Here is an 18,304-nt window from a genome sequence, read left to right as displayed (position 1 = left end):
AGGTTTTGTGTGAAGGTCACTCCTTACAGATTTCCTCTGGTTAAATGAAGCCACTTCAGTGAAAAACACCGCTTTCCTCGGCATTGCTTTATAAAGGTGCCCTGCACTGCACACTGACAGCAGTGACATCTTTGCCATAGTGTTGTAGTAATGCATCACATCTAGTACTCTTCCACATCACATTGATTAATGTGGGTTTCATGTACAGTCCTTATTCTCAGGCATTGAACATTGAAATATTTTGGACTTTTACCGGTTGAATGTACACTAACACAACTTTCCCTGTGGTTGTTCTGTCTTTCAGATGAATGTGACTACTGTGAGGGAAAATTTACCTAAAGGAGACTTCTCTATCATGACAGAAATGCTCAAGAAGTTTTTGAATTTCATGAACCTTACCGTAAGACCTGTTCTGCATTTATATTTGTATGGTAACCCAGTCTTTCTCTGTCTGTGGTCACCTTGTCTTTCTCTGTCTGTGGTGACCTTGTCTTTCTCTGTCTGTGGTGTCTGTGGTGACCTTGTCTTTCTCTGTCTGTGGTGACCTTGTCTTTCTCTGTCTGTGGTGTCTGTGGTGACCTTGTCTTTCTCTGTCTGTGGTGAACTTGTCTTTCTCTGTCTGTGGTGTCTGTGGTGACCTTGTCTTTCTCTGTCTGTGGTGAACTTGTCTTTCTCTGTCTGTGGTGAGCCAGTCTTTCTCTGTCTGTGGTGAGCCAGTCTTTCTCTGTCTGTGGTGACCTTGTCTTTCTCTATCTGTGGTGAGCCAGTCTTTCTCTGTCTGTGGTGACCTTGTCTTTCTCTATCTGTGGTGAGCCAGTCCCTGTGTTTCGCTGGTAACCCTGTTAATCAGTCTCTCTGTCCCTGTCGCACTCCTTTCTCTATCTGTCTGATAACCCATGGTTTTCTGTCTGTCTGGTAACCACGTCTCTGTTGGCATGTCTCTGCTAACCAAGCTTCTCTGTCTGTGGTAGCCCCTTCTCATCCTGTCTCTATGGTAACAGTGTTTGGTGGTATCAGTGTTTCTCTGTCTCTGTGGTAACCCAGTCTCTCGGTCTCTCTGCAGTGTGCTGTGGGTACCACTGGTCAGAAGTCCATCTCTCGGGTCATTGATTACCTGGAACACTGCTAGTGGCCTGGCGGTCCCGGCTCACACTGGAGCCACGGCACGCAGAGAGGAGCACCAGAGAGACGCCGTCACCGTCCCCTCGAGCTCATCGCCTTCCAGCTTCACGGAATGCCAGCGGAGGTTCCGGACCGTTCCAGCTGTGCTCACAGGCAGCAGCTGCTGCAGGGCCGTCTGTATTGCAGTTCTGAGCACAAGCGTGTACACACAGGAGGAGAGGGGGAATGTTATTACTCACTCTCACAGCGGCTCGTGAGCCGTGACGAGGCTGATAGCTGTGTGAGGGAGACCTGCTGGGTGTTTCTGTCAGGCTCCGAGGCTTCCGGCTGGGTGTTTCGGTCAGGCTCCCGGCTGGGCGTTTCGCTCAGGCTCCCGGCTGGGCGTTTCGCTCAGGCTCCCGGCTGGGCGTTTCAGTCAGGCTCCCGGCTGGGCGTTTCGGTCAGGCTCCCGGCTGGGCGTTTCGCTCAGGCTCCCGGCTGGGCGTTTCGCTCAGACTCCCGGCTGGGCGTTTCGGCTCCGGATTGTGTGGTGTGCTGGTCTGCCAGCATTTCGGCCCTGCATGCAGCTGCTGGCTCGGTAAGGTGGTGACGCTCTCAGCGAGGTCACTGTCTCTGAGATCACTGCCTCAGTTTCATTCAGTAGGTATGAAAGTGCAGGTGGATTGGGACGTTTGCTCCCAGGTCTGGTTAATGTAGAGGGCTGGCAAAGGGAAAATGTTACACTCTCATAAAAGGACCTGTGTGGACTTTGTTTTTCAAGTCCAAATATGACCCACAGAAACAAATCCAGCACATGCCCACTTAGTACGACTTGTTAACATGTGTTGATTTCATGTGCTGGTTTTTGTTTTCAGTTCATTATAAGTTGATAAGCTAATACTAAATGTTGAATAAATTCTAAGCAGCTCCACTGAGGGGAAGCTCAGAATGATTGACAGGTGCTCCACAGTCAGAACATCCACACTGTCTTGCACATTGGGCCTTTGGTGGCCTGCAGTGCATGATGGGAATGTTCCTCCCCGTATACCCACTGGGTGCTCTCCGTCTCTGCAGGGTGCTCCTTTTTCAAACTTTTATTTTTAAGGAGTGCAAGTTTTAACAGAGAGTCTCCTTTCCTCTCCCCCCGTGCTCCTGTCCAGCCCGTGTTCACTGTGAGTTGTGTAAACTCAGACGTGGAAGCTGAGAGTTAAAGGCTGATTGAGTATGTTGCTGTTGTACTGTACAGCAGGTTTCAGTCTTGAAGATCCAGTTGATTTCCGTGTACATATGAACTTTTATCTTAATTTAAGTACAAAATAAATCAGCAGGACTGGAATACAGGTTCTAATTCTACAGGTTTAAAACAAATCACTTGAAATAAAAAAAATGGTATCGTTCACAACCTAATGTTTTCATGAGTAGCGGCCAGTCTCCTCTATCCAGTTAGATTGTTTGGGGTTTTCCATTGTGGAAAGAAATGGACCATTTTTTAATGAACTCGGCTCCAGTCTCAGACACAGACATGTTTGCTGAAATGAGCAGTTTGTGTATGGAGGTTGTAACAGAGCTCATGCTGATCCATCACCCCCAGATTCTGAAGCTAAAGCATGTGCCACGTACGGGCCCCGGTACCCAGAGACTCCACAGGGCGGGAGGAGCAGTTTGCCCTGCTCTACACTGTCTGCTCTAAACTTTTACCCCTTGCAGGTCAGAGTATCAATCCCAGCTTTGGAGGTATAGACAGGGTACGCAGAGGACTCATTGTGAGTGATGCTTTTAAAGGCATTTGTCTTGTTTCGCATATTTCAGACTTGAATTCGCCTACACAAAGGCAACGGCAGTGACTTTAGCAGGGGCTTCGATTGGGTTCAGATTAGAATCAGCTGTTCCAAACGTAGCAGAACGAAGTGACCTGAACTCACAGTTTAAACCTCTGTGAGCTTGTTGCAGTTGGCCCAAAGTGTGCAGTTCACTGAATCAAATGTCCAAGACTTACAATTCCTCAGTCAAAGTGAGGACTCCTCAAACACTGGCAAGTGAATGAGAGCCATACCAACAGTAGGGATTTTTCCTCTGTAAAACTGAAGCAAACCCTGATGTTTTGCGAAAGGTTTATTTACAGATCTGAATATGAATGGAATTCATTGTAAATACTTGTGTAAATATGGGTTAATGGAATTTAGAATGGTAGACAACTTTTCTGAATCCAATCCTGTTTTTGTTTTATACTGTTACGTATACGTACAAACAAAAAGCCAACTGCAGGAAGAACAAAAGTTTGTACCGGTTTCAAGAATATTGTCTTTGGTAACATGTAAATAATTTTAACTACAATAAAATTGCTACTTTCAGTACACCTTATGTGTCAGTACATCTCATCAATTTTTTTGTTTCTAAATTTTGATACACAACATAGTGATAAAATGCTGCTCGACAGACCATAGATACAGACCTGGCCTCAGTGCATCAGAGATGGGATTGCAGTGGTTGTGCACATAAAATATTTATCAACAGTCGATGTGCATTTAATGGAGCCAGTGCAATGCAGAAAAACATTCTGTTGAAGTAGTTTATTAGCATGCATACATTAGAAACGAAGGTCAGAGGATGCATTATAAATAGGTTTATTCTCTGTAATTGGACTGAAGCCTTGCCTTCTCGTCAGCATAGCACTGCACCATTCCGTATAGCAGTAAAGTTGAAGTAAACTTGGAAAATCAAACATCTGACAGGTGTAGCATAATCTACGAGTCTGAAGTGATCAAAGCGCGGAAAGCCTACGCCTCCAGGGGAAGAGACTCTGTCAACATGCTAAACATGTAACCTTGTTGGTCCACAGCTGCTGTCCTGGTGGAGGTTTGTAGCTACAGTGCTGTCTTCAGTGAAGTTTAGTCAGTTCCTATGTTGCTGGAAACATGAACCTGGCCTTTTGTGTGTGGATATCAAAGATTTCCCCTGTGTTCAGTCATTTGGTCTGAGTTAATGTCAGGACAGGTCTGCAGTCACTGTCTCAACAGGGGAGTTTTAAAATGGAATCACTGTTACTTGTGTAAGTATGTTTTTATATCTATATTTGAAGATGCAGGCGGCCTGGTGAAGATGGTCTCTAATGAAATTCTTGAATTGCATCTCATTTCATAAAAGTGATATCGACCAAATGCATCAGGTGGATTTGGTCTGTCTTGTTGATCACTGGACATGGCGGTATCCAGGAGCTCCAGGTAACTACGAAAGGAGCGTGGCGTTTTGCCCTCTCCTGTGATCTGAGGGAATGCAGAGTCTTTGCTGTAGCCTCACAGCAGAGCAGCCTGATGCATGTGTGTGTGTGCTGCATGCATGTGTGTGTGTGTTGCATGCATGTGTGCATGTGTGTGTGTGTGCTGCATGCATGTGTGTGCTGTGCTGCATGCATGTGTGTGTGTGTGCTGCATGCATGTGTGTGTGTGCTGCATGCATGTGTGTGTGCTGTGTATGTTGTGTGTGTGTGTGTGTGTTAGCACTTCCCTGTCTAGCAGAGGATAGTCTGTAGGTCAGAACTACACTCAGTGGAACTCATGTCTAGGACACAGCGGGGGCACCATTTTCACAAAATGAATTTTAATACCAGCTGCTGGACTGATCTTCAAAAATACCCACACACCTTCAAGCTGGCCTGGAACCGGCACCACAAACAGAGGCTCTGTGATCTGAGTGAGGCTGTTCTGGGGCTGGTCTTTCCAGTACTGGTGCGCTTTACATATTTCAGCTAAAGGGTGTGTCATCCAAAAGGAGCGTGATCTGAGATCAAAAGCAGGAAGCAGAGCAGGATGGGGAGACTAGCACCCTGCGGGGGGGCAGGAGCGGAGACGACTGTACAACTGTCAGTGAAAAGGATAAATCAAGCTTCATCAAGGGGATTTATGAGGAGTAAACTGCCACAAGTTTTCCCTTTTAAAGCATTCCAACACAGCATATTTCACCCAACTCCTGGCCAGATGGCAAACGCAACCAGACTCAGTTTAGTGCTGCTTCATCATTTCACATTATTTATCCAATATATCCACAAAATCACGCAAACCGGGGCCCTTAAAGCCTGGCTCTTCACGTTGTCCATGGTGCCCTTTGCACTTCAGTGTTTTCCGGCCAATTCATTACATCTTGTTTGGCATAATCTGTTTCTGTATATCTTTGGTATTTTAATGGCTCATACTCAAACACTACACTCCTCTCTTTCCTGAGCTTTTGAGTTTAGGAACAGCACTGTCAAATGACACCCATTAATATTATTTATAGACCATAACTTACCACGTTTAGCAAGCGCAGCATACAGAGCTGTGGATGTTCTCCATTTTTGCTGCTTTATTTTTAGATGATGTGTTGCTTGTAATGCATGTTACTGCTGCTGGAGAAGGCCCTGCCCTTTCTCTCACACGTGATTGGTCGTTTGGTCGTTGCGCTGAGGACAGTGTTAGTGACATGGTCAGAGCCCAGCGTTCAGGCGGTGGTCCGCGGTGCTGCGGCTAGTCGCCCCTCATGCCCCCGGTGTCCCTGCTTGCATCCTGCGAATCTCATCATACACGAGAGTCACTCTCCTCTCCGCTCACCAGCGTGGCTCCCGCAGCTCAGACGGCATCCGTTAGCCTCCCTGTCCGGCCGTGTGGTGTGAGAGAGGCGTAATGAGCTGTGCTGTGCTGACCCTGCAGGCCCCTGGCACAGTCCAGAGGAGGGGGGAGACCCTCAGCCAGGCAGGACCGGGCCGGCTCCACTGCAGGGCTATGCTGCCGTCCCAGCATGCTTTGCTCCCATCTGTTGGAGCATGAGTGGGAAAGGGGATTTTGTGTGCGTCAAAGGATAAAAATGTCATATATGTTAATAGTAGTATTACTGATGTAGTTGTTATAAGTTTTATTACTAAACATTAATAAATTACTGATGATTATATAATGACTGTAATTTATTAATGTTGAATAATAATAGTATTAATTTGTAAGCTTATATCAGGGCTGGTGACTGAGAAGAGCATTAGGAGGAGCTGTAGTTAAATGATCGAGAATGAGGGACACTCAAGAGTGCATGCCTGTCATGGTCACAGTCTGTTGGTCTGAAATCATCTTTACAGCCATGTTTAAAGTGCCAGTTAACCACGACACAATGAGGCATTCCCCATCAGCCACTGCAATGCAGAAACATGACAATGAAACACTACAGCATGAATCTTTTCCCCCTGAGAACTGACTCTGTTGTTTGGCAAGTGAAGGTGGAGGGCTTTTTGGTCTGTGGTGGTGTACTCCCATATCTGTCATAAGCTGGGCCTCACTCTGGTTTACATATGTGGATTTTCTGAGGCAGATCTAACTGTTTCTGAGTGCTCTGCTACTCTGGAGCTGAGTGTCTGTTCTTCCAGTTAATCTCCCCTCATCCTCTGAACTCAGACTCAGTTTAGACTGTTTTATCCGCTAAATCAAAGCTTATTCTACAAGGCAATATTGTGAGATATCAATACCTTTTATATTTATTTTTATTTGTCTTACTGTGCGAACTGGAAGAATTAAATAGCTGTCAACTCTTTTTACACCAAACCTATCAATGATGCCGTCCACAACTGGCCACAAAAATGGTTATGCAAGCATTCACAAACTATTCCCCAGCCTCCACAGAGCGATGTGCTTGCCTGACATGAATCCCCTGAGCCCAGAATCGAAGAAGAATGGATCAAAATGAAAAAGAATTACACACCCAAATTAAAAAAAGAAAAAAAGACTGAACAAATGAAAGAAAATTATCTCATGTACAGATGACTCATCCCGTTTCACTTTGACGACATGAGAAAAGCTCTACATATAACAAAGTGCCTCTTACTCACTTTTTTCTTTCAACTTATCTAAGTTATCTAAGTTACTTATTGTTGTTAATTAGCTAAGTTTAACAGCTTTCTAGATATCATTCTTTAGATGTTTAATTTCAGTATGGCTTTTGCGTGCTCCAAAACCCTTTTTTGAATACAGAGCGAAGTATACCTTTATTAGGGATCAAACTCCTTTTACTTTTGGTGAAACCTGTCTTCAGCCCACTCCAAACCACATGTTGGAGAGGACTGTTGGGGAATGACTTGAACTGACTCGACCTCACTTCAGATGTGTGCCAATCACGATGAGGTCTCCTGCCGAAGCAGGTAGCTGGGAGCTGCATGCAACCCATTGCTTTCCGCGTGGTGTGAATGGGCTTTTTGAAGTATGAGTGATGCTTGAAGGAAACACAGGTGAGGGACAGAAAAAAAGACAAGAACCAACATGAAACAAGAACTGGCAGAAAGATGAGAGGTCATGTTCCTTCCATCAACAGGGCAAAGGTATCTCATGCATCTCATTTCACCTCTGGGAAAAAGTCTAAAATATGCAAAAAGTTTTATTTTTTTACCTGGGTGTGTGTGATAATAGGGGAAACTGAGCCAGAAAAAACCTTGGCCTTTTCCCGTTAGAAAACAGTCTTATATATATATATATTTATTTTAATTAGATAAATATCATCCACCAGAATCAAATGTGGACATGCATGCCAATTATGCAGGGTAACTGATTATTGTGGTCTCTGTAATATGCGAATATAAATATAGATGTGAAATATTTTTCTTGTTATGATGCCGGTAGGCCAAAGATAAGGAGACTTGATCTTTAAGTGTACTGAGGCCCTGGGAGTCCGATGCCATAAGGGTTGTGCCTGCTATTATAAGCCTGCTGGGATTTCGGACCAAAGCTATGGGGAAAATGCTGTCCTGTTAGTGATGTCATAGCCTTGCCTCAGGCTCCAGCTGTATAGTAAACACCAACAAATGACTGGTAAACTAAATTAGAGCTATGGTGCTTACAATCTTTTTTGAAGCTAACCTAACTGCTCTAAAATTGTCCCAAGGATGGCGCTGTTTCACACCACAGCAGAGGTCATCCTGGCTGGGGGTAGGCAGAGTGGATTCCTTATTAAAATTTGGGAATTAATAAAAAGAACTGTGGAGGACAAATCATAGGGTGGCCAAAATGCCAGCACTTGTTAAGGATGAGGCAAACTAGAGGTGGGGGTTCACAGCATTAATGGATTGTATTCTGTATATGAAGCAAAGGAAAAAGAAGAAAGGCAATGCCATGAGCGCAGTGTGTTTATAACACTACAACCTACAATGAATTATTGCTGAACTGTGATACTAAACAGCACTCTAACAAATCAGCATCTCAACGTAAGAGATTAGAAGCAAACAAAGGATGCTGGATGGTGTAACAAAGATGCAACAAGTATACTTTAATGCAATGAGTACACTAGAAAGTATCAGAATGCTAAGTGGCTATTTTAATTATCTGACTGCATTCAGACACATACTGCAGATATTCAATTAGACTCGTATATGCAATTTTAAATCTAATTCCTTAATTCCTAGCAATATGATATGCTACCACATCCATCCCTTAGTCCTCTCATAAGTCTTACATTCTATATCCATTAAAATCATTTTTATTTCACCAATCTGCATTTTAATTTATTTTGGTGGTCCCTTAGATAATTGTTTTTTTTTCAGTCCTAACAAAGACTCCTTCAGAAGTCTGTAGCTTGAGAGATCTCTCTGCTGAGGTAAATGAAAAATGCTTCAGCAGGTCGCTGGAGGCTGTTAAAAAAATTAATGCTGATACATAATCTGTCTGTCCATGAAACGGCTTCATCTCTCTGCTATCAATTCACAATCTTTAATCAAGTCTCCCAAATGTGCGCACACACACACATACACGCACTTTCCCTCTCTCACACACACACACACACACACACATACACGCACACATACACGCACTTTCCCTCTCTCACACACACACTCACTCACACACACTCACACACACACACACACACACACACACACATACATGCACACACACTCACTCACACACACACACACACACACACACACACACACACATACACGCACTTTCTCTCTCTCACACACACACACACACACACACACACACACACACACACACACACATACACGCACTTTCCCTCTCTCACACACACACTCACACACACACACACACACATACACGCACGCACACACACACACACACACACACACACACACACACACACACACACATACACGCACTTTCCCTCTCTCACACACACACACACACACATACACGCACACACACTCACACACACACATACACGCACACACACTCACTCACACACACACACACACGCACTTTCCCTCTCTCACACACACACTCACTCACACACACTCACACACACACACACACACATACACGCACACACACACACACACATACACGCACTTTCTCTCACACACACTCACTCACACACAAACACACACACACTCTCACACACACACACACACACACACACACACACACACGCACTTTCTCTCTCTCACACACACTCACGCACACACACTCACTCACACACAAACACACACACACTCTCACACACACACTCACTCACACACAAAAACAATGATGCTTGAGGGTTCTGGAGCCTGTGTCTCCCTTGGAAACGAGGAAGAAGCTCTGATTAGGTTAGCTGAACTCGCTGTGTTCACTTCTTCACAGCCTGAGGCCGACGCTCCTGCCGCCAGTCTGACAGCGTTAAAAATGCACGGAGTGGTAGTAGGCAGGCTGGGAGGAGGGGCGGGGGGCCAGATGATCTGTGCTCGCTCAGACAGGATGAGAGACGGCTCTGTGCGAGGCTGCGCAGTGTCACGTCTGTACCAGCCTCCCTGCAACCTCGCAGGCCCACTCTGCTCCGATCTCTGATCTGCTCCGAGCTGCAGGGATGCTCTGAGGCTCAAACACCGATTCGGCAGCTTCTTCTTTTTACTGTCGCTCTGTAAAAAGTCGCTACTGTCATTTCAGGAGCTCACATGCTGTTAAAAGCCTGCTTTTCCCTCCTGCCCGAAGGGTGCTGGGGACCTGACTGCATGATTTTGCAGCTGGGTAGTGGCAGTGTGGTGTAGTGGTAAGGAGCAGGGCTTATAACCAGAAGGTTACTGTTTTGATTCCACACTGGGCCACTGCTGTCGTACCCTCAGGCAAGGTACTTAACCCACAATTGCCTCAGTAAATATACAGCTGTATAAATGTAAGGATTGTAACCTATGTAACTTGCTCTGAATAAGAGTGTTGGATAAACGACAGTGTAACGTGATGTGAAGGTCCGGTGACTCGAGACTGTGGCGGAAGACAGCGATGCTGCCGGTGTGTTTGTGACAGCAGCTTCCTCCTCGCTGTGGAGGCGGAGACAGGAGGCGAAGGGGCGGGGTTACATGTGACACGCTCAGGGGAGGGGCTCGGCTTGGTGGCAGGCACAAACGCCCATGCTGAGCTCCTCTCACGCTCTCACTGCGATGCCTCAGGGATCCCACAATTCATAACAAAACAGAGGCCCGGGCACGAGTGCAGCGGACATTAACACCTTCCCCAACTGGAGCACAGCGATTCTCTCCCCCCGATCAGGTACGCAGAAGCACGGTCTGCCCTCTCTCTCCGCACCGCTCAGTGCTTCTCCTGTAATGGAGGCACAGAGAGGTTAAACTTTAGATAAATATTTTAGGCCTGGTAAATGGATGGGTAGAATATTTCATTATCTTGCAGTAAGTCATGTGTGGAGATAATTTCACTGATATATCTGCCAGTTGATGTCGACTCACATTAGTCCCTTGGAGAGGAGAATTAGAATGAGCTGGACTGATGCTCTGTAAAAGAGACTGAAGAGAATATCTACCCAATGAAAGTGCTATTTGTTAAATACTATATGTGAACCATAACTATCCTCATCACTCTTGAACAAATCTACAGGGCCACAGATGCTGGCTGACTGAGACGCCACAGCACAGAGGGAGAAGAGTTCATGCCTCTCACCAGTGTTATACTTTCTGTGATATTACTGTGCGTCTGTCTGGCCTTGGCCCTTTCTCTAGAGGGATAGAGAAAGGTAAGCTTTGTGGAGAGAGAAACTGTATGACAGTTCAGGGCTGGCTTGATGTTCAGTTGCTTTTTTTCTCTCTCTTTTCGTTCTTTATTCTGAAGGTTGTGGCAGTACTGTTGTTCCATTCAGGCCAATATTAGCAATGCCCTGAAAATGCCGTGCCTTTTCCAGACAGCGGTTCATAGAAAACGATTTATTTCAATGTCACATGTAAAAAGTTAACAAGAGAAAATGACAACGCTGTAAGAAAGCAGCGTCTGCATTAGCACGGCAGGCTATTTTCAGTAAACAACCTTGACAGACCCATATTCCCATTGTCTTGCATAACTGAATCAGGGAAAGATGCAAAGGGGATAAATATTAATCCTTCCCCCTGGCTGTGTGCAGTTTGGCTCCTGTAGCAGGAGTAAGCAGACAAACCAGGCTGGGAGGGCGCTGCCGCTCCGCTGACCGAACGGGCAGATGCCCGTCCATCGCTCAGGGGACATGTTTTTGGACAGAGCCATTGTACCAGCTCTGTGACAGCTCCTGAGACACCCTTAGCAGCCATGTGCTGGCCTCTTTGCCCCCATAATTTAGACTGATATGTACTAAAGTTGTATGCAGCATGTTGCACAAAAATCTGAATGGGTCCACATTGTGGCGCAATAGGTCTGTGAGGTTCAATGTGTCAGAGTTTTGTGCTTGAAGATCATGTTTTTTTTTGTTCTTGGCTGAAAGCCATCTCATTAACACCTTGGAGAGGACTAGTGTTTTTCGACTAGTGTTTTTTTGTTAAAATCTGAGAAACTCCATCTCTCTCTTGCTCTCTCTTGATTTGCTTTCACAAGCTCAGCCCTCAATTATGAGAAAAAGGTGCAGCTGACTTACAGACTGGGGAAGGCTCAGAAGAAACTTCTGTTCAGTTTGTTCAACCCAATTAACCACCCCTTTCCAGGCAGAAATCAAAACCCATACTGCCTGATGACACAATGTTACTCTCAGAAGGAAAGAAAAGGCATGCAACCTTCTCAGTGTCTGCCTGTGTCTCCACAGGAAACTGCTGCACATCCTTCTGTTTATTTTCGGTCACAGAGTTCATATAAAAAGCCTGGCTGAGCCTTTGACTTGTGGCGTAATCTCCTGCAAGATCCAGAGCTTCCCCAACACAAGCTCCAGGTATATAGGAACAGAATCTGGTTTGGTCTGTGTTTTGCTCCCCCTGTGTTAATGGGGTGTGCAGTGAGGCTTGGCTCCTGGGCAGAGATGTTCCTGAGGCCCGGGGTTGTCCTCACTGGGTGTGGCCGAGCATGCTCAGTGTGATCCCTGCGTTTCAGCGTGGGACGATGAGAGAGAGTGTCAGGGTTTAGAATTTCGTTTAGATAAACTCTGCGTCTCCCTCTTCTTTTATTCATTTCCATGCAGTATTAATAAAGAGCCCTCTCTCTCCTTCCTCACCCCCCGCCATCGCTGTGGCGGCCGGGCTCAGCCGCGCTGTCAGCTCACGGTCTGCTGCTCAGCGCTGCGGGGGGGGCACCGTGGCTGTGGAGCCAATACTGCAGATCGCTGTAAAAAATTCAGCAATTAGCCATCGGATGGTGCTGTGCACCTTAGATAAAGTCAGGCACAGGAAGAAAAGTCCTGCCGACAACCAGGAGGGAATGTCATGGGAATGGTTCAGGGCGTGTTACATTCCTTACTTCCTGCCTCTGATTAGTGAGGCTCTGTGTTAGATTACTTTACTTCCTGCCTCTGATTAGTGAGGCTCTGTGTTAGATTACTTTTTTTCTTTCAAGAATGATGTGAATGATCCTTCAGGATGCTGCTTTCTTCCACATACAAGGCCGAGCTGTGAGAATGCATGAAAATTTGTGACCTGCATAACACAGGAAGAATTTTGGAGATGAGGTCCTGGTGAGCCATTGCTCTTCATAACGGACAGGTCAATTCACACCTGCACAAGGAAACATTCTAATTGTCCTTCGGATTTAATGCCTTAGAAGTGCATGTGTGAGGCAGTCTCTGCAGCTACACCTGTTAAAAACAGCCATTCTGACAACCTGAGTCTGCAGGGCTTGTGTGTGACAAGAAACCAAGGAGTTTATAGCGGCATGAATAACAATGACACTGACAGCTTTTCCAGTTTCGATAGTTTGACAAATATTTTTTACCTCCACTGTCCCCCAAGACTCACGTTAAAGACCAGCATTTAGATTGAAAGCTTTGAATCTGTCCACTTCTACATACTTACGTATAAAACAGACTATCAAAACTTGTTTTACCTTCCTTAATACCGTCTAATAGAAGGAAGTTTTGCTGCATACAGACAGCAGTTATCACTGTTATTCTGTTCACATCCGCAGAATGCCTCACTGTTATTGAACCAGCAAATCTGACTAAACCAGACAGCTGAGATTGGAAGGAGAATACAGGTGGGGCTTGCTCAGTCTGAAATACAGACACACTATACAACTGTTGACATGTACATTTACATTTACATTTATTCATTTGGCAGACGCTTTTATCCAAAGCGACTTACATAGGTTACAGTTCTTTACAATGTTATCCATTTATACAGCTGGATATTTACTGAGGCAACTGTGGGTTAAGTACCTTGCCCAAGGGTACAGCAGCAGTGTCCCAGCGGGGATTGAACCGGCAACCTTTCAGTTACGAGTCCTGCTCCTTAACCACTATGCTACACTGCTGCCCATGATTGGTCTCACAAGGGGCATCTTCCTTTTAGAACTGGAACCTGGTAGAATTGTAGAGCTCTGGGATCAGGCATAACTATGGAACTCCGGTACCAGGTAGAGTGAAGGAGCTGTGGGGCTAGGCAGAACTATGGTTCCAGATTCTTCTGCAGTTTCTTGCTGTGAGGCCAGATGAGCACACTGTGGACGTGTACTTCCATGCAACAGACCATAACGACGCTGAGGCTGACTAACAGGAACCAGGGTTGTGGGTGGAGTTCTCACGCCCGCAGCCCGGCACAGCAAATCAGGTCAGAAGGGGGGGTACAAAACATCCCCAGAAAAGCTGGTAGACAACATATCAGTACAAATCCTAAACGAAAATAACCATCTGCTCTTATGTTGGTTAAAGTACTGTGTATTTCATCTTCTTTCTTTATCATCTTATTAGTCAGCTAAAGCGTGCTCTTGGCTTCCTAGAATTTTCACATAATTGCTTTCTTGAAAGCTCTCTATTACTTGCTGAAGATGGCAACAGTAGCCAAGCGACACTGTATACAGCTGTCTCTGCAGGAGGTTAGTATCACCACGTCACTCACCTCAAAGCCTGGACAAGCAGGCCTGGGCAGTCTGCAGTAACAAATGGCCACATTTAGTGAACTTTCTTTCTCAAGAAACATGAAAAAATATATATTGGAGGATACTTCAAAATGTGAGCAACCTGAGCAAACATATAAGAAAAACATTCTTTTACTTCCATACCTTCTGTCCCGCTTGGATGTCCTCCATCCTGCTATAGGATCTTAGCCTCTGGTTCTTCCATGATTCAGTGGGGCTGGCGGAGAGGCAGAGCAACTCAGGGTTAGGGATTCAGTGAAACATGACCACAACCAGAAACGCTGTCAGCTGTCATATCCATCAATATTGGATCAATATCCATAATAAAATCCATCTATATGTATGTATGTATCTCTCTCTCTCTCGCTCTCTCTCTCTCTCTATATATATATATATACGTATATATATATATATATATATATTGTTTTTAAAATTATGTCTAAAGTAACATTCTGTTTAGAAAGAAAATTCCCCCAGAAAGTGCTTTGGTTTGATTAGGCATATCTGAGCTCAACAGGTTAGAAACCTGTAGCTCGACAATGAAAAACATAATTTAAAAATGATTTCAGTTGTACTTTGAAAGAGCCCCTGTGAATTTTGGGTACTGGCTAGCTAACTAAGTACACAATTACTAATTACAAGATTACTGATGGTTAGCCTGAAAGTTCATCAGTTAACTAAAAAGCTTACTAACTAAAAAGCTTAGCTGGCCTGTAACTGCACACAGGAACACTAGAGTGTATTCATACATAGGGCATCCAAAATGTGATAACAGGGGGAAAAAAGACCTTGTGTGCAAACGGAATGTTCAGGGACACAGCTATTTGGTGAAACACTTACAGGACAATTACAAAATAGTGCATTTTAATTTTCATAATGTTATATATAAATGTAAAGGAATGCATAATGATAAAATACACATTGTGTGTGACCTGTCTGGTTTCTTTTGACCAGTTCATTTTCATAGCCTGTTTAAAGCTGTGGACTTTGAGCTTTTCAATTTTTAATGTTAGGCTACCAAAATTTGGTACAGTTTGTGATAAGCATTTCTCTCTGCTGATACCTCTCCAAGCTACAATACTGATCTCTTCTTTCCTCCACATACAGGGATGTATGCCTTCCTTTTGGGTAGAAGAACCAGTGTTAGTGAGCTCAAAAATTTAGATGAACAGTGAAAAAAATAGTTGCACATATGGGTAGCGTTATAAACCTTTTTACAGCCATCATATTTCCTTGTGACAGAAAGTCTTCCCAGATTTTCTGAGGAATTGTTGGTTGAGAAATTCTGTAGTTCTCATATCAAAAGTGAGGGCACACAGGGTTTTTAAAATGGTTTTTGGCTGGATTGACATCATTCTTTGCATCTCATTCATACAATACTAGAAATGAGAGATGAAATTTTCCCTTGGTTAGTTTATGTCCAGACTATGCCTCCACAACAGTTTGGACATATGTTAATGTCCACAGATGTTTCTGAAAAAGATATTCTCACCAACCCAACCCTCAAAGATAATCTTAACCCATTCACAACTCTGTTTATGCCTGACTTTACATCCATAAACATAACCCCAAGATCCAGCCATAAGGCCATTCCCAAAAATGCTCTAAAACCAAAAGTCTAGCCGTAACTGCATAGTGAAATAACAGATTGCTGAAGGGGTTAACAAACGTTAGCTGAATGTTAGCTGAATCCAAGAGGGAGCTACGGTTTAAGAAAGTATTTTAGTTATGCAGCCTATCAGTGTAGAACTGATTTAATCTTCTTTTGAGAGACTGCAGGCATACGCATTGGTTATACCATAGTGTAGACCAGGTAAAACAGGTTATTGTAGCCACGGGAACATGCTTTTAGAATACAGCTGGAATTAACTGCCAGGAAATTCGCTGATGTGTTGTAATATTGTAATGGGAGGTATAAACATTTAAATCCCCAAGTCTATTTTATCTGTTTCATTAGCATACATTATGGATTATGTAGCCAGGCAATAATTACCTGAATAATTAATTGACTTTATGTATGAACTTGATGATTCATAATTAAAAGAATGCAGTGAATACCTAGCTGTGTAACTTGCAATGACAGGACAAATCCCTGATAAAAATATCAGGCATGCTGTTCTCAGTGTGCTAGTGTGGCTTTTTTGAATAAGGGATCATACAGAGAAAAAGGAGCAAGAAAGAAGAGAAACATTTGCCTGCAAGCTGATGTTATTTGCTTTTTTTTGCGAGATTTTGTGTCAGTGCCATAGCCTGAGGGCATTGGCATCACCGTTCAGCGGATGACAGGTCAACGCGGCGTTGATCTTTCAGTCATTCTTATGATCTGCTTACTCTGAGGTTTAGGCCTCTACAAACAGAGATAAACTCATCTGACACACCATTCTTCAGTGAGTTAAATCATAGAAAGCGGAGTGGTTATCGAGACAGCAGGGAGTAAAACACACCCTGATCTTACAATTCATACGTGAATGAAAAGCTCCAGAGGTGAGAGCTGTTGATTCACCTGCACCTGAAAGACTGCACTCACCCACAGGCTGTTTTTACCCCCCTTAACCTGTCATCACTCCACAAAAACTCTCTGTGATGAAAATGTGTGTTTAATATACACTGTGCTAAATATTCCTGAGATCAAAAATACCCGCCATTATGGGGGGCATTTTACTGGTCTTCCCTCCAGGTGGGATGTGGTATAATGTGGCTCTTTCTTGTTATAGTTGGGCACTATGAGTGTAGTGGTGGTTTGCACACTGGCGTTACTCTTGTGAGTTATTGTTTGGTCCGATGTCAGCTCTGTGATCAGGGGTAGTGTTGTAAGTAATGAATAAGCTTTATACACACATTACTATTCAAATAAGTAATTTGAATCTTTGACACAAATTATAATTCCTAATATGCTTCCTCAGAGGCTTTGGCCATTCAGTTTGCCAGGATGGATTTCCACTTTGGTAATGATTCAGTGTAATTTCTACGCTAATTGGCTCATTAAACGTACCTCCTTGTGGACTCAGGTGCTTCCGCGGATCTGTTTGCCCTGGAAACAGGGGCCCACTGTGAGTTCTGTCAGCGTTCCTCCGGGAGTGTCTGTAATTACCTGCCATGCTGTTGCATTCAGGCTGCGAGTGTTAACTGTGCACATCACACCCCGCATCTCCATCCTCCCTCAGCGGAGAAGCGCCGCGCTGCCCAGCCAGGCCTCTCAGGTCTCCCCTCCTCCCGTGGAGCTCGGAGGGTGGGCGGCCTGTTTCAGAGCTCCCGGCTGCGTTCCTGAGCTGCGCCTGCAAGCCCCCATCCCTGCCACTGCTCTGGAAGTCACCATGAATGAGCGTTTCAGTATATATGCGGCCATGCATCTTATCGCAAAAGCCCAGCGGTAACAGCAGAATTTGAATAGCTTGTTATCTACTGTACTGCTTAGTTACAGTTTATCTTTATCTCTTGAATTGTATGCTTATCACAATTCATTTATTATATCCTTCACTGTTTTTATTTATTGGGGAAATTCCTGTTTCATCTCCTGTCTTAATTAGTGTTTTATATGATCTTTGCACATGTGTCTATATGGATGCAATTTTCCAAGTCTTTTAATGCTTTTAGGTTTTTTGTACATGTTTTGACATCTGTTGTGTGTAGGTTGACGGAATAACTCACTCACTCTGATGAAGGCAGAAGGTGAAATCTTCTGTGCTTTCATAGTGAAATGATCATCAGTTAATTAAATAGAGAAGAGAAGGGGAGACTTCCTCCTGAGAGTTTCCTATTGGTCTGCACCTTATTGATTTCCTTTCTCAGGCTCTGGGGCCTGGTGGTGTGTGGCAGTGGCCCTGGGGGGTGGTGGCAGGGGCCCTGGGGGGTGGGGGCTGCTCACAGGGGCCCTGGGAGGAGGGATCAGTTCTAACACTGAGGCTGTCTCAGCTCTGTGGAGCCAGTGGCCCGAGCCTGCAGACGACAGTGAGACTCTG

The 18,304-nt window shown here is 44.7% G+C and overlaps 1 protein-coding gene across 1 annotated transcript in view; it reads left to right on the top strand.

Moving 5' to 3' along the window:
* Positions 1–2,306, top strand: part of wapla (WAPL cohesin release factor a) — a 30,950-nt gene extending 28,644 nt beyond the window's left edge. The window contains exons 19-20 of the mRNA XM_036546917.1: positions 305–400; positions 1,064–2,306. Coding sequence (XP_036402810.1) covers positions 305–400; positions 1,064–1,129 — 162 coding nt within the window. The 3' untranslated portion in view covers positions 1,130–2,306. The remainder of the gene's footprint in view (positions 1–304; positions 401–1,063) is intronic.
* The last annotated feature ends 15,998 nt before the right edge of the window (positions 2,307–18,304 follow it).

This window comes from Megalops cyprinoides, chromosome 15 (genome assembly GCF_013368585.1).
Source record: "Megalops cyprinoides isolate fMegCyp1 chromosome 15, fMegCyp1.pri, whole genome shotgun sequence".
NCBI classification, from domain to species: Eukaryota; Metazoa; Chordata; class Actinopteri; order Elopiformes; family Megalopidae; genus Megalops; species Megalops cyprinoides.
The sequence above is the reverse complement of the archived record's forward strand: the minus strand, read 5'-3'. Positions and strand labels throughout refer to the sequence as shown.